This window comes from Erinaceus europaeus, chromosome 13 (assembly GCF_950295315.1).
Source record: "Erinaceus europaeus chromosome 13, mEriEur2.1, whole genome shotgun sequence".
Lineage (NCBI taxonomy): Eukaryota > Metazoa > Chordata > Mammalia > Eulipotyphla > Erinaceidae > Erinaceus > Erinaceus europaeus.
Genome location: NC_080174.1, coordinates 83,069,872 through 83,082,237, shown reverse-complemented (window position 1 = coordinate 83,082,237; position 12,366 = coordinate 83,069,872). Strand labels below are relative to the sequence as shown.

Sequence of the window (12,366 nt, the reverse complement as noted above, 5' to 3'; positions counted from 1 at the left end):
ATGCCTTTGTCCCAAGAATGGTGAGACCACCCCAAGTCACAGGCTGGGAAGCTGAGCAGGTCTGTTCTGTTCACTGTCCTGTCTCCTTTGACTCTCACTGCGTAAGTGACTCTGAAAAGAGTTAAGTCCTTCCAGAAGACATTCCCAGAATTCTCTAGTCATCAGGTGTCTCTCCTCCAGATCAACTGCCCCCAACCCCACCCTCACTTTGCATTTAGCAGTTATTCACCATTGCCTCCTGGAATTTTCTTTTCCTTCCATCATCCTCTTTCTCATTCTCTCTCTCTCCCTCTCCCTCTCTCCCTCTCCCTCTCTTTCTCTCTCGCACCAGAGTACTGCTTAGTTCTGTCTTAAGGTGGTGTTGGGGATTGAACCTAGGACCTTGGAGCTTCAGGCATGAGATTCATTTTACAGAACCACTATGCTATCTCCCACCTAGAGTTTTGTTTCCTTGGGTGATAGAAGGTCCTAAGCAGCTGAAAGGCAGGAACCTGGTCTTAACCCAAACTCTATTTTTTGAAAGTGATGCAACCTACATAAACTTAGATACTTTGCCCAACTTCATTTTAATTGTTATCCAGCTGGTGTACTGCACCAAAGAAAAAGACTCTGGGGTGGGAGGGAGGGTTCAGGTCCTGGACCATGATGGCAGAGGAGGACCTAGTGGGGGCTGACTTGTTCCAGGACCAGAGCCCTCCCCCACATCCCAGAGTCTTTTACTTTGGTGCAATACACCAACTCCTTCCAACTGGTTTTCTACCCCTCTTTCCTAAGCCCCACATTCTTCTGAGGAAAAATTTTTAAAATCAGCGATGTGACGTGATGTGATGTGACATGACGTGACGTTCCACTCCACCCCACTCCACTCCACTCCACCCCACCCCACTCCACTCCACTCCACTCCACTCCACTCCACTCCATTCCATGACTCCACCTTCAATTATCCAGCAAGTTTAAGGTTGGTCAAAATTGACCCTTTACCTTGTCAGTATGTGTAAACATGTGCATCATCATCCACAGTTAGAAGGGAAGATGATTCTTACCCATAAGGTACACCACAAAAACAGGTTCATCCTGTTATTTCTGGAGCCAATTTCTGAGCTCCTAGCCAAAACATCTCTATCCCTGGTGTTCGTTCTTTTGTTTGTTGTTTATTTGCTCTATTTTTGATGTTTTATTGATCTTTTTTGATAGGACAGAGACATTGAGAAAGGAAGGGGAGACAGAGAGGGAGAAAGAGAGACACCAGTAGCACTGACTGCTTCACCCTTTGTGAAGCTTCCCCCATGCAGGTGAGGATGGGGGGAGGGGGTTGAGCCCTGGTCCTTGAATATGGTAACACTCAACCAGGAGGGCCACTACCCAGCTTCTATCCCTGATGTTTGTGATACTGAGGTCTGGGGAAGTATTCCAGTTTCTGCAGTTATGATAATCGTGAGATCTAACTGCTGTTTCTCCATGATGAGCAGGCTGGCGTGTGCTTGGTAACACCAGCAGGACTATGAATCGCGCACCTCAGTGCTAGCAGTCTGTTTTGTTCAGTGAACTGATTCATTTGAAATCTGCACTTTTACAAGTAAACACCTTTGTTTCATAAAAGGTCACTGCTTCCCACAAAAACCTTTGGGCCGTGGACCAGAAGTGTTGTAGGTTTCTCACAAGAGTCTCACAGTCCTGCAAGATGTGAGGTTCTGATTCCCCATAGTGATAGATATTTAAGCAGAAAGCGCTGACAGGTCATTTAAGATTCCAACAGCACAAAAGAAATTACATCGGGGTGGGGGTCGGGTGGTACCGCAGTGGGTCAAGTGCACCTGATGCAAAGCGCAAGGACCAGCGTAAGGATCCTGGTTCGAGCCCCCGGCTCCCCACCTGCAGGAAGGTCGCTTCACAGGTGTAAAGCAGGTCTGCAGGTGTCTGTCTTTCTCTCCCCCCGTCTTCCCCTTCTCTCTCCATTTCTCTCTGTCCTATCCAACAACGACAGCAGTAACAACAATAATAACAGCAACAATGAACAACAAGGGCAAAAAAAGGGGGGAAATGGCCTCCAGGAGCAGTGGATTCGTAGTGCAGGCACCGAGGCAAAAGAAAAAAGAAAAAAAGGAGAGAGGCAGAGAGATGCCAGTAGCACTGCTTCAGCACATCTGAAGATTCTCCCCTGCAGGTGGGGAAACCAGGTCCCTGTACATTGTAACATTTGCATTCAACGAGATGTACCACCACAAGGCGGTATCTCATTCTATAAGAAAAAGTTATTCTGGTAGGGTGAGGGTACCAGAGACAACAAGGAAGGAAGGATGGGAGGGAGGAAGGAAGGAAAGGAGGGAGGCAGGGAAGGAGGAAGGGTGGGAGGGAGGAAGGGTGGAAGTGAGGGAGGAAGGAAGGAAGGAAGGAAGGAAAGGAGGAGAGGTAGGTAGGTGGAAGGGAGGGAGGGAATCTCCTTAAGGAAAATGTTGGAAATGCTTGCTAACAGAAAACACAGTGGGTAGAAAAAGACTCCTCTATCAATAAGGAAACTAGAAGCTCTTTTATCTAAGTTCAGCTGTACTGACGCACAGCGGTAGAAACACCCACAGTCTGGCATTCTGAATATGTATCTTGGAAATATTACAGAATGGTGTTCTTCTCTCTTTTTCAGAGAAAGAGCTTGTGGGTCATTTTCATGGTGCATTCTCTCTCTCTCTCTCTCTCTCTCTCTGGATATAGATGTCAAGGGAAGTAAAGCCATGCTTGACACTTAATATTTGCTGGATGGGCTAATCAGCAAGAACATGGTGCATTACACTAAAGTCAAAGACTCTGGGGTGAAGGGGAGGCTTCAGGTCCTGGAAAATTATGGCAGAGGAGGACCTAAAGGGGGTCGAGTTGTAATTTGGGAAACTGAGAAGTGTTACACATGTACCAACTACTGTATTTTACTGTCGACTGTAAAACATCAATCCCCCCCCATAAAGAAAAAAATTAACAAGAACAAACTTGAGCAGGGAATAATTTAGTATCTAAGACTTGGATTCAAAAAATGCTGTAAGATATGGGAGCTTTCTTGGCATATGTTCCTCAGTAAAAATGTTAAAGGGTTCAATCACCTGCATTACATGGGTTAGTGGCATTATGAAATGTCCTAGGGGGCCAGGCAGTAGCACAGCAGGTGAAGTGCACATGGTGTGAAGTGCAAGGACTGGCGTAAGGATCCCAGTTCGAGCCTCAGGCTCCCCACCTGCAGGGGAATATCTTCACAAGCGGTGAAGCAGGTCTGCAGGTGTCTGTCTTTCTCTCCACATCTCTGCCTTCCTCTCCTCTCTCGAGTTCTCTCTGTTCTATCCAACAACAATGACAGCGATAATAATAATAACAACAATGATAATTAACAAGGGCAACAAAGGGGGAGGGAAGCCTCCAGGAGGAGTGGATTTGTAGTACTGGCACTGTGCCCCAGTGGTAACTCTGGGGAAAAAAAAAAAGAAATGTCCTAAAAGTTAACATAAATGAAAAATAGAATGCCCAGTTCTCTAGATATGATCATCCAACTCTATTCATCACTTGTCAGTTCAATTCTGGAGGATTTGGACTCAATCTGGAATTGGAAATGATCTCACTCATAGAAGAAGTTGAAAAATAGTACCATGAGGGAGTTGGGTGGTAGTGCAGCGGGTTAAGCACATGTGGCACAAAGCACAAGGACTGGCGTAAGGATCCCGGTTCGAGGCCCTGGTTCCCCACCTGCAGGGGGAATCGCTTCACAGGCGGTGAAGCAGGTCTGCAGGTGTCTGTCTTTCTCTCCCCCTCTCTGTCTTCCCCTCCTCTCTCCATGTCTCTCTGTCCTATCCAACAATGATGACAATAATAACTATAACAATAAAACAGCAAGGGCAACAAAAGGGAGGAAAGAAAGAAAGAAAGGAAGGAAGAAAGAGAGAGAAAGAAAGATAAAGAAAGGAAGGAAGAAAGGAAGGAAGGAAGAAAGAAAGAGAGAGAGAGAAAGAAAGAGGAAAAGAGAAAGAAAGGAAGGAAGGAAGAAAGGAAGAAAGAAAGAGAAATAAAGAAAGGAAGAAAGAAAGAAAGAGAGAGAAAGAAAGAGGAAGAAAGAAAGAAAGAAAGAAAGAGAGAGAGAAAGGAAGAAAGAAAGAATTAAAGAAAGAAAGAAAAGTAGTACCATGATGCCAACTTGCCTTCCCTGGGCAGATGACCTCACCAATGTATCCTGAAACCCACTTCCCCAGAGACCTACCCCAGTAGGGAAGGTACAGGCAGGCTGGGGGTATGGATTAACCGGTCAACGCCCATGTCCAGCAGGAAATCAATTACAGAAGCCAGACCTCCCATGTTCTGCAGCCCATAGAGATCTTTGGTCCATACGCCCAGAGGGATAAACAATAGGGAAGCTTACGATGGAGGGGGGGATATGGCATTCTGGTGGTGGGAACTGTATGACTTGCACTCCAGTTTTGTCAATCATTATTGAATCACTATTAATAATAATAAGTTGAAAAAAATAAGAAAACACAAAGCAGAACTTGGACTGGGTTTGATGTATTGCACCAAAGTAAAAGACTCTGGGGTGGGGGTGGGGGCAGGGGTGGGGGGGGTTCAGGTCTTGGAACATGATGGCACTGGGAGACCCACAAGGGGGTTGAATTGTTATGTGGAAAACTGAGACATGTTACACATGTGTAAACTACTATATTTTACTGTTGACTGTAAACCATTAATCTCCCCAATAATGAAAATAAAGAAAAAAGAAAAATTTAAAAAAATCCTAGAGGATTTAGACTCAATCTGGAATGGCCACCTTAGAGGGAGGGACATGGGAAATTGGAAACATCTAGAAGCCAGTATTGGGTAAGTAAATAACAAGAAGACAACCATGGTGGAGGGACTAAGGACTGGTGACCTGGTGAACAGGAGACTTGAGAGCTGTCTTCCAGAATGTGAAGGTCTATCAGGGGTCAGAAGGGCAGCTTGTACTGTGTTTCCTGCAGAGCTGTTCCCAGCTGGTCAGCACCAGTGGCTCCTACATGGCTCCAGGGGTCTAGCCAACCTTGCTGGATATTCTCAATGAATCTTTAGGGAAATACACTACTATATATACCACAAAATTTGAAAGCTACGATAGTGGTATATAGATAAAACTGCACAAATGAGATACATTAAAGTAAAACGCATTGGGCTGCAGAAAAAGTCATAACACATCTTTCTATCTTATTCTATGCACAAATGTGTCAGGACTTTCCTGACAGTCCAATGTTAGACTTCTCGAATGTTAACATCATTGAATATCCCAAACAGAGAAGTGGCTTGCAAGTTTCTGAAATTTCTCTACCCTCTCATGAAATTAGCTCCTCTCACATACCCAAGCACCCTGGGGAACTTTGCTGTAGACATTTTTTTTTGTATGATTTCCTTATTTAAAATATTTTTGTTATGTATTTATTTTGGACCGAGACAGAGAGAAACTGACAGGGGCAGGGGAGATAAGGAGGGAGAGAGGAAGAGAGAGACACCTGCATCACTATTTCAGTTCTCATGAAGCTGCCTCTCTGCAGATGGGGACCAGAGACTTGAACCCAGGCCCTTGTGCATAGTAATATATGTGCTTAACCGGGTGCACCACCACTTGGCTTCTATAGACTTTCTTTTCGTAAGTGTACTACTGATACAAGTACGTAGGGTCAGGAAATGAAAAGTTTAAACCTGGTGCCGGCCTTTGTCCATAAGGAAGAATGACCATTGCCAAGCACTGGGGAGAGCTGGGTGAGATTTCATGGGAGAAGAAACTGCACTGTTCAGCACTCACCTAGTATTCTGTGGCCCAGAGTTGCTATCCATATTTTATGATAGTGAAGGACTAAGACTAGTAGTCTCTGACTAAAGCCCTAGAACCTTCAGAAAACGTCTAGCCTTCTTTATGAACAATGTTCAGTCCCCAACTTCATCCATCTCTCTTGATAATCCACATCTACATCAAGTCAAATCATTACCAAGAAGTGTTGCTACTCTCTCAGGATGTTTTGAATTTATCAGTTCGCTCTACCTACCCTACTCCTGGACTTGTAAGAGGAAAAAAAAAAAAGTAAACCAGCATTCCAATCTATTTAGTCTAGTATCGACTGCAACTCAGTCCCATGACGTACAGAATGCTAGGTTTGGGGGGTCTTCTTTTCTTTGCTCAAGGAACAGCAGCAGAGTCCTCAGGGACCAAAAATAGCAGTTCTTTTACTTCAAAATAAAAGAGTTGAGTAGAGAGAATATTAAGAGTAGCGATGTGGTTAGAAATGTGCTTCCTAATCTATCGGGGAAACAACACACGAGGAAGAAGAACCACATGCCTGAAGAAAAAGTGATATAGGTAGGATGGGGTGGTAGGGAAGCTGTCAAAGACAAGACATGGGAGTCGGGCTGTAGCGCAGCGGGTTAAGCGCAGGTGGCGCAAAGCACAAGGACCGGCATAAGGATCCTGGTTCGAGCCCCCGGCTCCCCACCTGCAGGGGAGTCACTTCACAGGCGATGAAACAGGTCTGCAGGTGTCTATCTTTCTCTCCTCCTCTCTGTCTTCCCCTCCTCTCTCCATTTCTCTCTGTCCTATCCAACAATGACAACAACAATAATAACTACAACAAGAAAACAACAAGGGCAACAAAGGGAATAAATAAATAAAATAAATATAAAAAAAAGAGACAAGACATGGAACTTCAGGTCAATACTTCAGACAGGCAGAGAGGAAACAGGAGAGCACAGGAAGTGAGTTCTAAAGATCTCAAGATATTCCCAAAAATACACCATGTCTACCTTCTCCTCACAGTGCAGTGCAGGACAGTATCCTCACAGAGAGGGCGATTTATTTTTTTGACCACTTAGCAAGACAATTCTACCTTAATGATCTCTTTTACATTGAACCCTAGTAAATCATGACTTGTTGCTACAGACAACTTGGGCCTATTAAAGAGAAAGATTCAATACTGTGCTGAAAACTCCCCCTCAATAAAAATGAAACACTGACTTGGGCCACCATCTTTTTCTCAAGAAATGAAAACATTTATAAATGTTTCCTTGACCACCAAGGAAAGAAAAAAAAAATGTTTACCACTCTGATTCCTACAGACTCTCTGGCCACAGAGTCAAGAAGGCCCCCAAACTTCCTGTCTCCATAGACGGGATCTCCTGAAAGTCAAATGAGCTCTCCCTTGGCTGAACATACTCCTTACATTTCAGATGTGTACACTTCATCAGGGTTGTTATAAATAAATTGGATCTTGATTTAGGACACATCAGCTACTGTTGCTATTTCCGTGCTGCCTGAGGAGTCTAAGCTTTCACAGCAAGAAGTGTTTACAGCAAAGAAAATGGCAGTGAAAGGCTGAGCACTTACCGGTCCCAAAGCTCTCCTCCCCACAAAGGGACAGTTTGCTGGCATCCATCAAATTTCCAAAAAACTTCCAGCCAGTTGGGGTCTCATACAAAGCAATCTTTGTAGCATTAGCCACCCTGCAAAGGCATGAAATCAAAGTTACATCACAGCAGGACTGCTAGCATGCCCATGTGAGGAATGGAAAATAACAACTGTTATTGTAATCAAGGGTCCCATTTAGCATTGCTCAGAGGTACATAGAGCTCTAAGACTGGTGGCAAGTTGTAAGAGAAAACTTGAGTACAATCGGCTATTATAAGCGGAGTTAGAGCAGGGGAGCAGAAGAGGAAGAAGGAAGAATGAATTTCCATGAGTGTGTTCACTATTTTAGAAGAAGCAGCAGGAGCAAAATGGACAAGGCTAGTTTTTAGGCCGTTTAAACCAACGTGTTTTGAATACTGGCTGCCTCGATAACCATTCTATAAAAGCTGAAAAATGATGTTTCGAAGAGTGATGCTTTGGTTAAACATTAATGATCACAGCATCACAGGATATTGGGTCTAGAGGTCAGAACGCTGCCGGCAAGAAAACCAAAGTCCAGGGTGTCATGATCACACAGGATGCCCCCTCTCTACCTGCTGCTCAGCTATTCAGCCGATTTCTTCCATTTTACCAGAAGGCCCTACAATGACAGTGGCCAATGGGTTCTCCTCAGTCCCCCCATGCTTCCCCATGGTCCCCTCTCTCTTCCAACACATCTTGCATTTCTCCCAAGAAATCTTAGATTTTTTAAAAAATTTCCGTGAAGGCTGGGTGGTAGCATTGGGTTGAGTGCACATATTACTGTGCACAAGGACCAGGTTCCAGCCCCTGCTCCCTAGCTGAAGGGAGAGTCACTTTATAACCGTGGGAACAATTCTGCAGGCGTCTTTCTCTCTCCCTCTTTACCGATTCCTCTTTCTCAATTTCTTTCTCTGTCCAACCAAATAAAATGAAGGGAGGAGGGGAGAAAAAAACAAACAAAACCCTCCATGGAATGTTTTTTTCCCCTCCTTTGCAGATTTATTTTTTATTTATTTTATTTTTATTTTATTTACTTATTCCCTTTTGTTGCCCTTGTTGTTTTATTGTTGTTGTTGATGTCATCATTGTTGGATAGAACAGAGAGAAATGGAGAGAGGAAGGGAAGACAGAGAGGGGAGAGAAAGACAGACACCTGCAGACCTGCTTCACCACCTGTGAAGTGACTCCCCTGCAGGTGGGGAGCCAGGGGCTCAAACCAGGATCCTTATGCCGGTCCTTACACTTTGTGCCACATGTGCTTAACCCGTTGTGCTAACACCCGACTCCCTTAGTTATTTATTTTATGAGAGACTGTTGGGTAGTATGCCAGCTCCCCCCAGCTTCTGTCTCTAATCCTGCTTAACTAAGCACCGGTATGCCTGTATGGGATTGGTTTGAGTCCACTCAAAGCTGCGGTCTATTTACATAATTCACTAACTAAGCACCACCCTCCCCCCAGGGCATTGGTGGTTCAGTGGTAGAATTCTCATCTGCTCCGCCCCCTCTCCTTGTCACACCCTGATTTTCACCAGTCACTTTTCTCTCCACCCTCTCTACATCACATCCTGTTCACACCCTACTTGGAAAGTATATATAAGGACAGGATTGTTCGTTTTAGTTTAGTTTTAGTTTAGCTTAGCTTGGCTTAGATTGTGCTGCGTTCTGCATGAATAAAGAGATACTGCCTACAGCTCAGCCATGAGTCCCAGGTCATCTGTCTCCCGTCAGTGAAGCTCAGCGCGACAAGAGACATACCAGAGGACCACTCTGTCATTACATCTGATGTCAGGATTAAAAAGGCCTCACACATGAAGCATTCTCTCTACCTGTAGAATTACCTCTCCAGTTGACTTTTTCTTTCATATGGGAAAATGTACCTTCATTCTCCTTACTGTTTTCATTTTTTTTTTTTTCTTCAGAATGCTACATTATTGCCACAGAACAAACCATGTTCAGATTGGAACACTGAAATCCAAACATTTCAAAAAAATCCATGATTATGAAAACTGAAAGTAGCATAAACTTTTTTCATGTGACAAGGGTTTTTCCACAGGGAGTCTATGAATATGTATTACTGAGTTTTCAACAGAGGAATAAAAACTGCTCCTGGGGACGTGACGCAATGAACAGAGCACAAGACTTGCACACGTGAAGTCCCAGGTTCAATCCCCACCACTTCATGTGCCCCAGGCATTCTCTAGTTCTCTTTTGCTAATCAACGAATCTTAGGACGATGCTTTGCCGACAATGAAAGGGCCACCTGTTTATTTTCTCCATTGGCATTTAATCTCTGCCGGTGACACAGAATAACTCACTCAACAATGGGCTGCTTGCCATGTGTCCAGCCCAGGTCAGTGCCCAACCCTACTATACTAAAGGAAGTGTCAATGCTGTGGTCTTTTTCACTTTCTCTGCCTCTGTGACTCTATCTCCAAAATAAATACATTCAGCCATTCAGTTTCTACCTGACATGCGGGTATAAAGGTACCTACAACCGTGTTTCAGACACAAGGTGGCCGGGTAGAGTTTCGGTTGATGAATGAAAGGAGTTTTTGCTTTCTTTTCTCTCTGGAGAAGTTTCTATCTACCAGGGAAGGGGAACAAGTTAACAGGCTATCACAATGCAGTGTGGTATGAACTGGTAAGGAAGAAGTACAGGAAGTGAGTAGAGACGGAGCAGGGACACCTACTCCTGAAAAGTTCCCCCACACCCTCTATAGTGCAGACCCAAGGTACCTACATTGACGGAAATCTCCCCAAATGGACTGGTGAGAGCCGAGGCGTACAGAGACCTACCGGTCCAGGGCTCCGCTGGTGGGCATGCTGCGCGCAAAGCCACGGACCCCCGTTTGCTGGAAATATGGAATGCTGAGAATGTTGGCAGCGATGACAGCCACAGAGTCCGAAGGGTTGACAAAGAATCCGTGCTTGCCCAGAATCATGTTTCGATCCTTTGGGAGAAGGCAGATTCAAAGGAAGACAGTGTAACCAAACTGTTCAAGGAATCAAAGTCTGCTCACTCCGGGGAGGTCTCCTGAGACGCGGCATTTCTCCTGACTGGACTGTAACTTCTGGATGGTACTGCTAACGAGTCTGTATAGCAGCACCGCCAGGCCAAAAGGACCTTGATGCCAAAGAGCTAAAACTGCTTGCAATTAGAAAGCAAGGACAAACGCCCCGTGATTGGAATGTTCTGTTCTCCCTCCAGAGGCCACTGACTTTAACCTCCTAGACCCCCAAACTCTGCAACCAATCATCTCTCTCTCCAAGGAAAGGGGAGAATCACAGGGAGAGAAGGGATGCTGGCTGCTCACACAGATGCTAAGTGAGGGGACCGAGCAACCTTCAGAGAACAAAGCAGATACTTTTGTTTTTTTTATCCGAGAGAAAAACTTCACAATCCTTGTTCTCTCCATTTGGTGCAGTACTCAACAAGACAGGTGGCCACCTTCACAATTTCCTTAGTGCCTCAGGAGAAGGAAGGAATTAAGGAGAGTGTGGAGAAGAAACACCCTCATCATGCACTGAATTAGACAGATGCACTGAAAAGCAATGTCATGGTCTTAAAGCATTGGACTCCCAAGCAGGAGGTCCTGAGTTCGATCCCTGGCAGCACATGTACCTGAGTGATGTCTGGTTCTTTCTCTCTCCTCTTCTCCTTCTCCCTCTCTCTCTCTCTCTCTCTCTCTCTCTGTCTCTCCATCTTTCTCATTAATAAGTAAATAAAATCTTTAGAAAAAAAAAGAAAGGAGTCAGGCGGTAGCGCAGTGGGTTAAGCGCAGGTGGTGCAGGCGCAAGGACTGGTATAAGGATCCTGGTTCAAGCCCCCGGCTCCCCACCTGCAGGGGAGTCACTTCACAGGCGGTGAAGCAGGTCTGCAGGTGTCTGTCTTTCTCTCCCTCTCTCTGTCTTCCCTTCCTCTCTCCATTTCTCTCTGTCCTATCCAACAACGATGACATCAATAACAACAATAATAAAACAACAAGGGCAACAAAAGGAAATAAATACTAAAAAAGAAAAAAAGAAAGAAAAGCAATGCCATGGTCCAGGAAGTGGTGAATGTCTAGTGTTGGGTTTCCAAGCAGGAAGTTTCAAGTTTGACCTCTAGCATTGCATGGGGCAAAATGATGTTCAGGTTTTTGTTTGTTTTGCTTTTTCTGATTCTCTCTCTCTTTCTCACAGACCTCCCACCTTCTGTACCCCATAATGACTTGGGTCCATACTCTCAGGGGGATAAAGAATAGAAAACCGGGGGCCAGGAGGTGGTACAGAGGGTTAAGCGCACATGACATGAAGAGCAAGAACTGGCATAGGATCCCGGTTCAAGCCCCGGACTCCCCACCTAGATAGGGGTAGATTCACAGGCAGTGAAGCAAGTCTGCAGGTGTCTATCCTTCTCTCTCCCCCTCTATGTCTTTCCCTTCTCTCTCAATTTCTCTCTGTCCTATCCAACAACAATGACAAAAATAATAACAACAACGATAAACAACAAGGGAAACAAAAAGGGAAAAAATAGCCTCCAGGAGCAGTGGATTTGTAGTGTAGGCACCGAGCCCCAGCAATAACCCTAGAAGCGCAAAGAAAAAAAAAAAAGGAGAGCTATCATGGAAGGGGATGAGAAACGGAATTCTGGTGGTGGGAATTGTGTGGAGTTGTACCCCTCTTATCCTATGGTTTTTGTCAGTGTCTTCTTTTTATAAATAAAAAATAAAATAAAATTAGGACTGGAGTGGTAGCACAGTGGGTTAAGCATACATGGCATGAAGCACGAGGACCACCATAAGGATGCTGGTTTGAGCCCCCTGTTCTGCACCTGCAAGGGGGTCACTTCACAGTGGTAAAGCAGGTCTGCAGGTGTCTATATTTCTCTCCTCCTCTCTTGATTTCTCTTTGTCCTATCCAACAACAACATCAGTAACAACAACAATAATATCAGTAATAATAATAACAACAACTAG

The 12,366-nt window shown here is 44.8% G+C and overlaps 1 protein-coding gene across 2 annotated transcripts in view; it reads right to left on the bottom strand.

The window, feature by feature from the left end:
• Window positions 1-12,366, bottom strand: part of PGM1 (phosphoglucomutase 1) — an 82,283-nt gene that overhangs the window by 20,778 nt on the left and 49,139 nt on the right. For both annotated transcript variants that reach the window (XM_007522534.3, XM_007522533.2), the window contains exons 6-7: window positions 10,205-10,359; window positions 7,367-7,482 (exon numbers count right to left, since the gene is read on the bottom strand). In XM_007522534.3, the coding sequence (XP_007522596.1) occupies window positions 7,367-7,482; window positions 10,205-10,359 (271 nt within the window). The remainder of the gene's footprint in view (window positions 1-7,366; window positions 7,483-10,204; window positions 10,360-12,366) is intronic.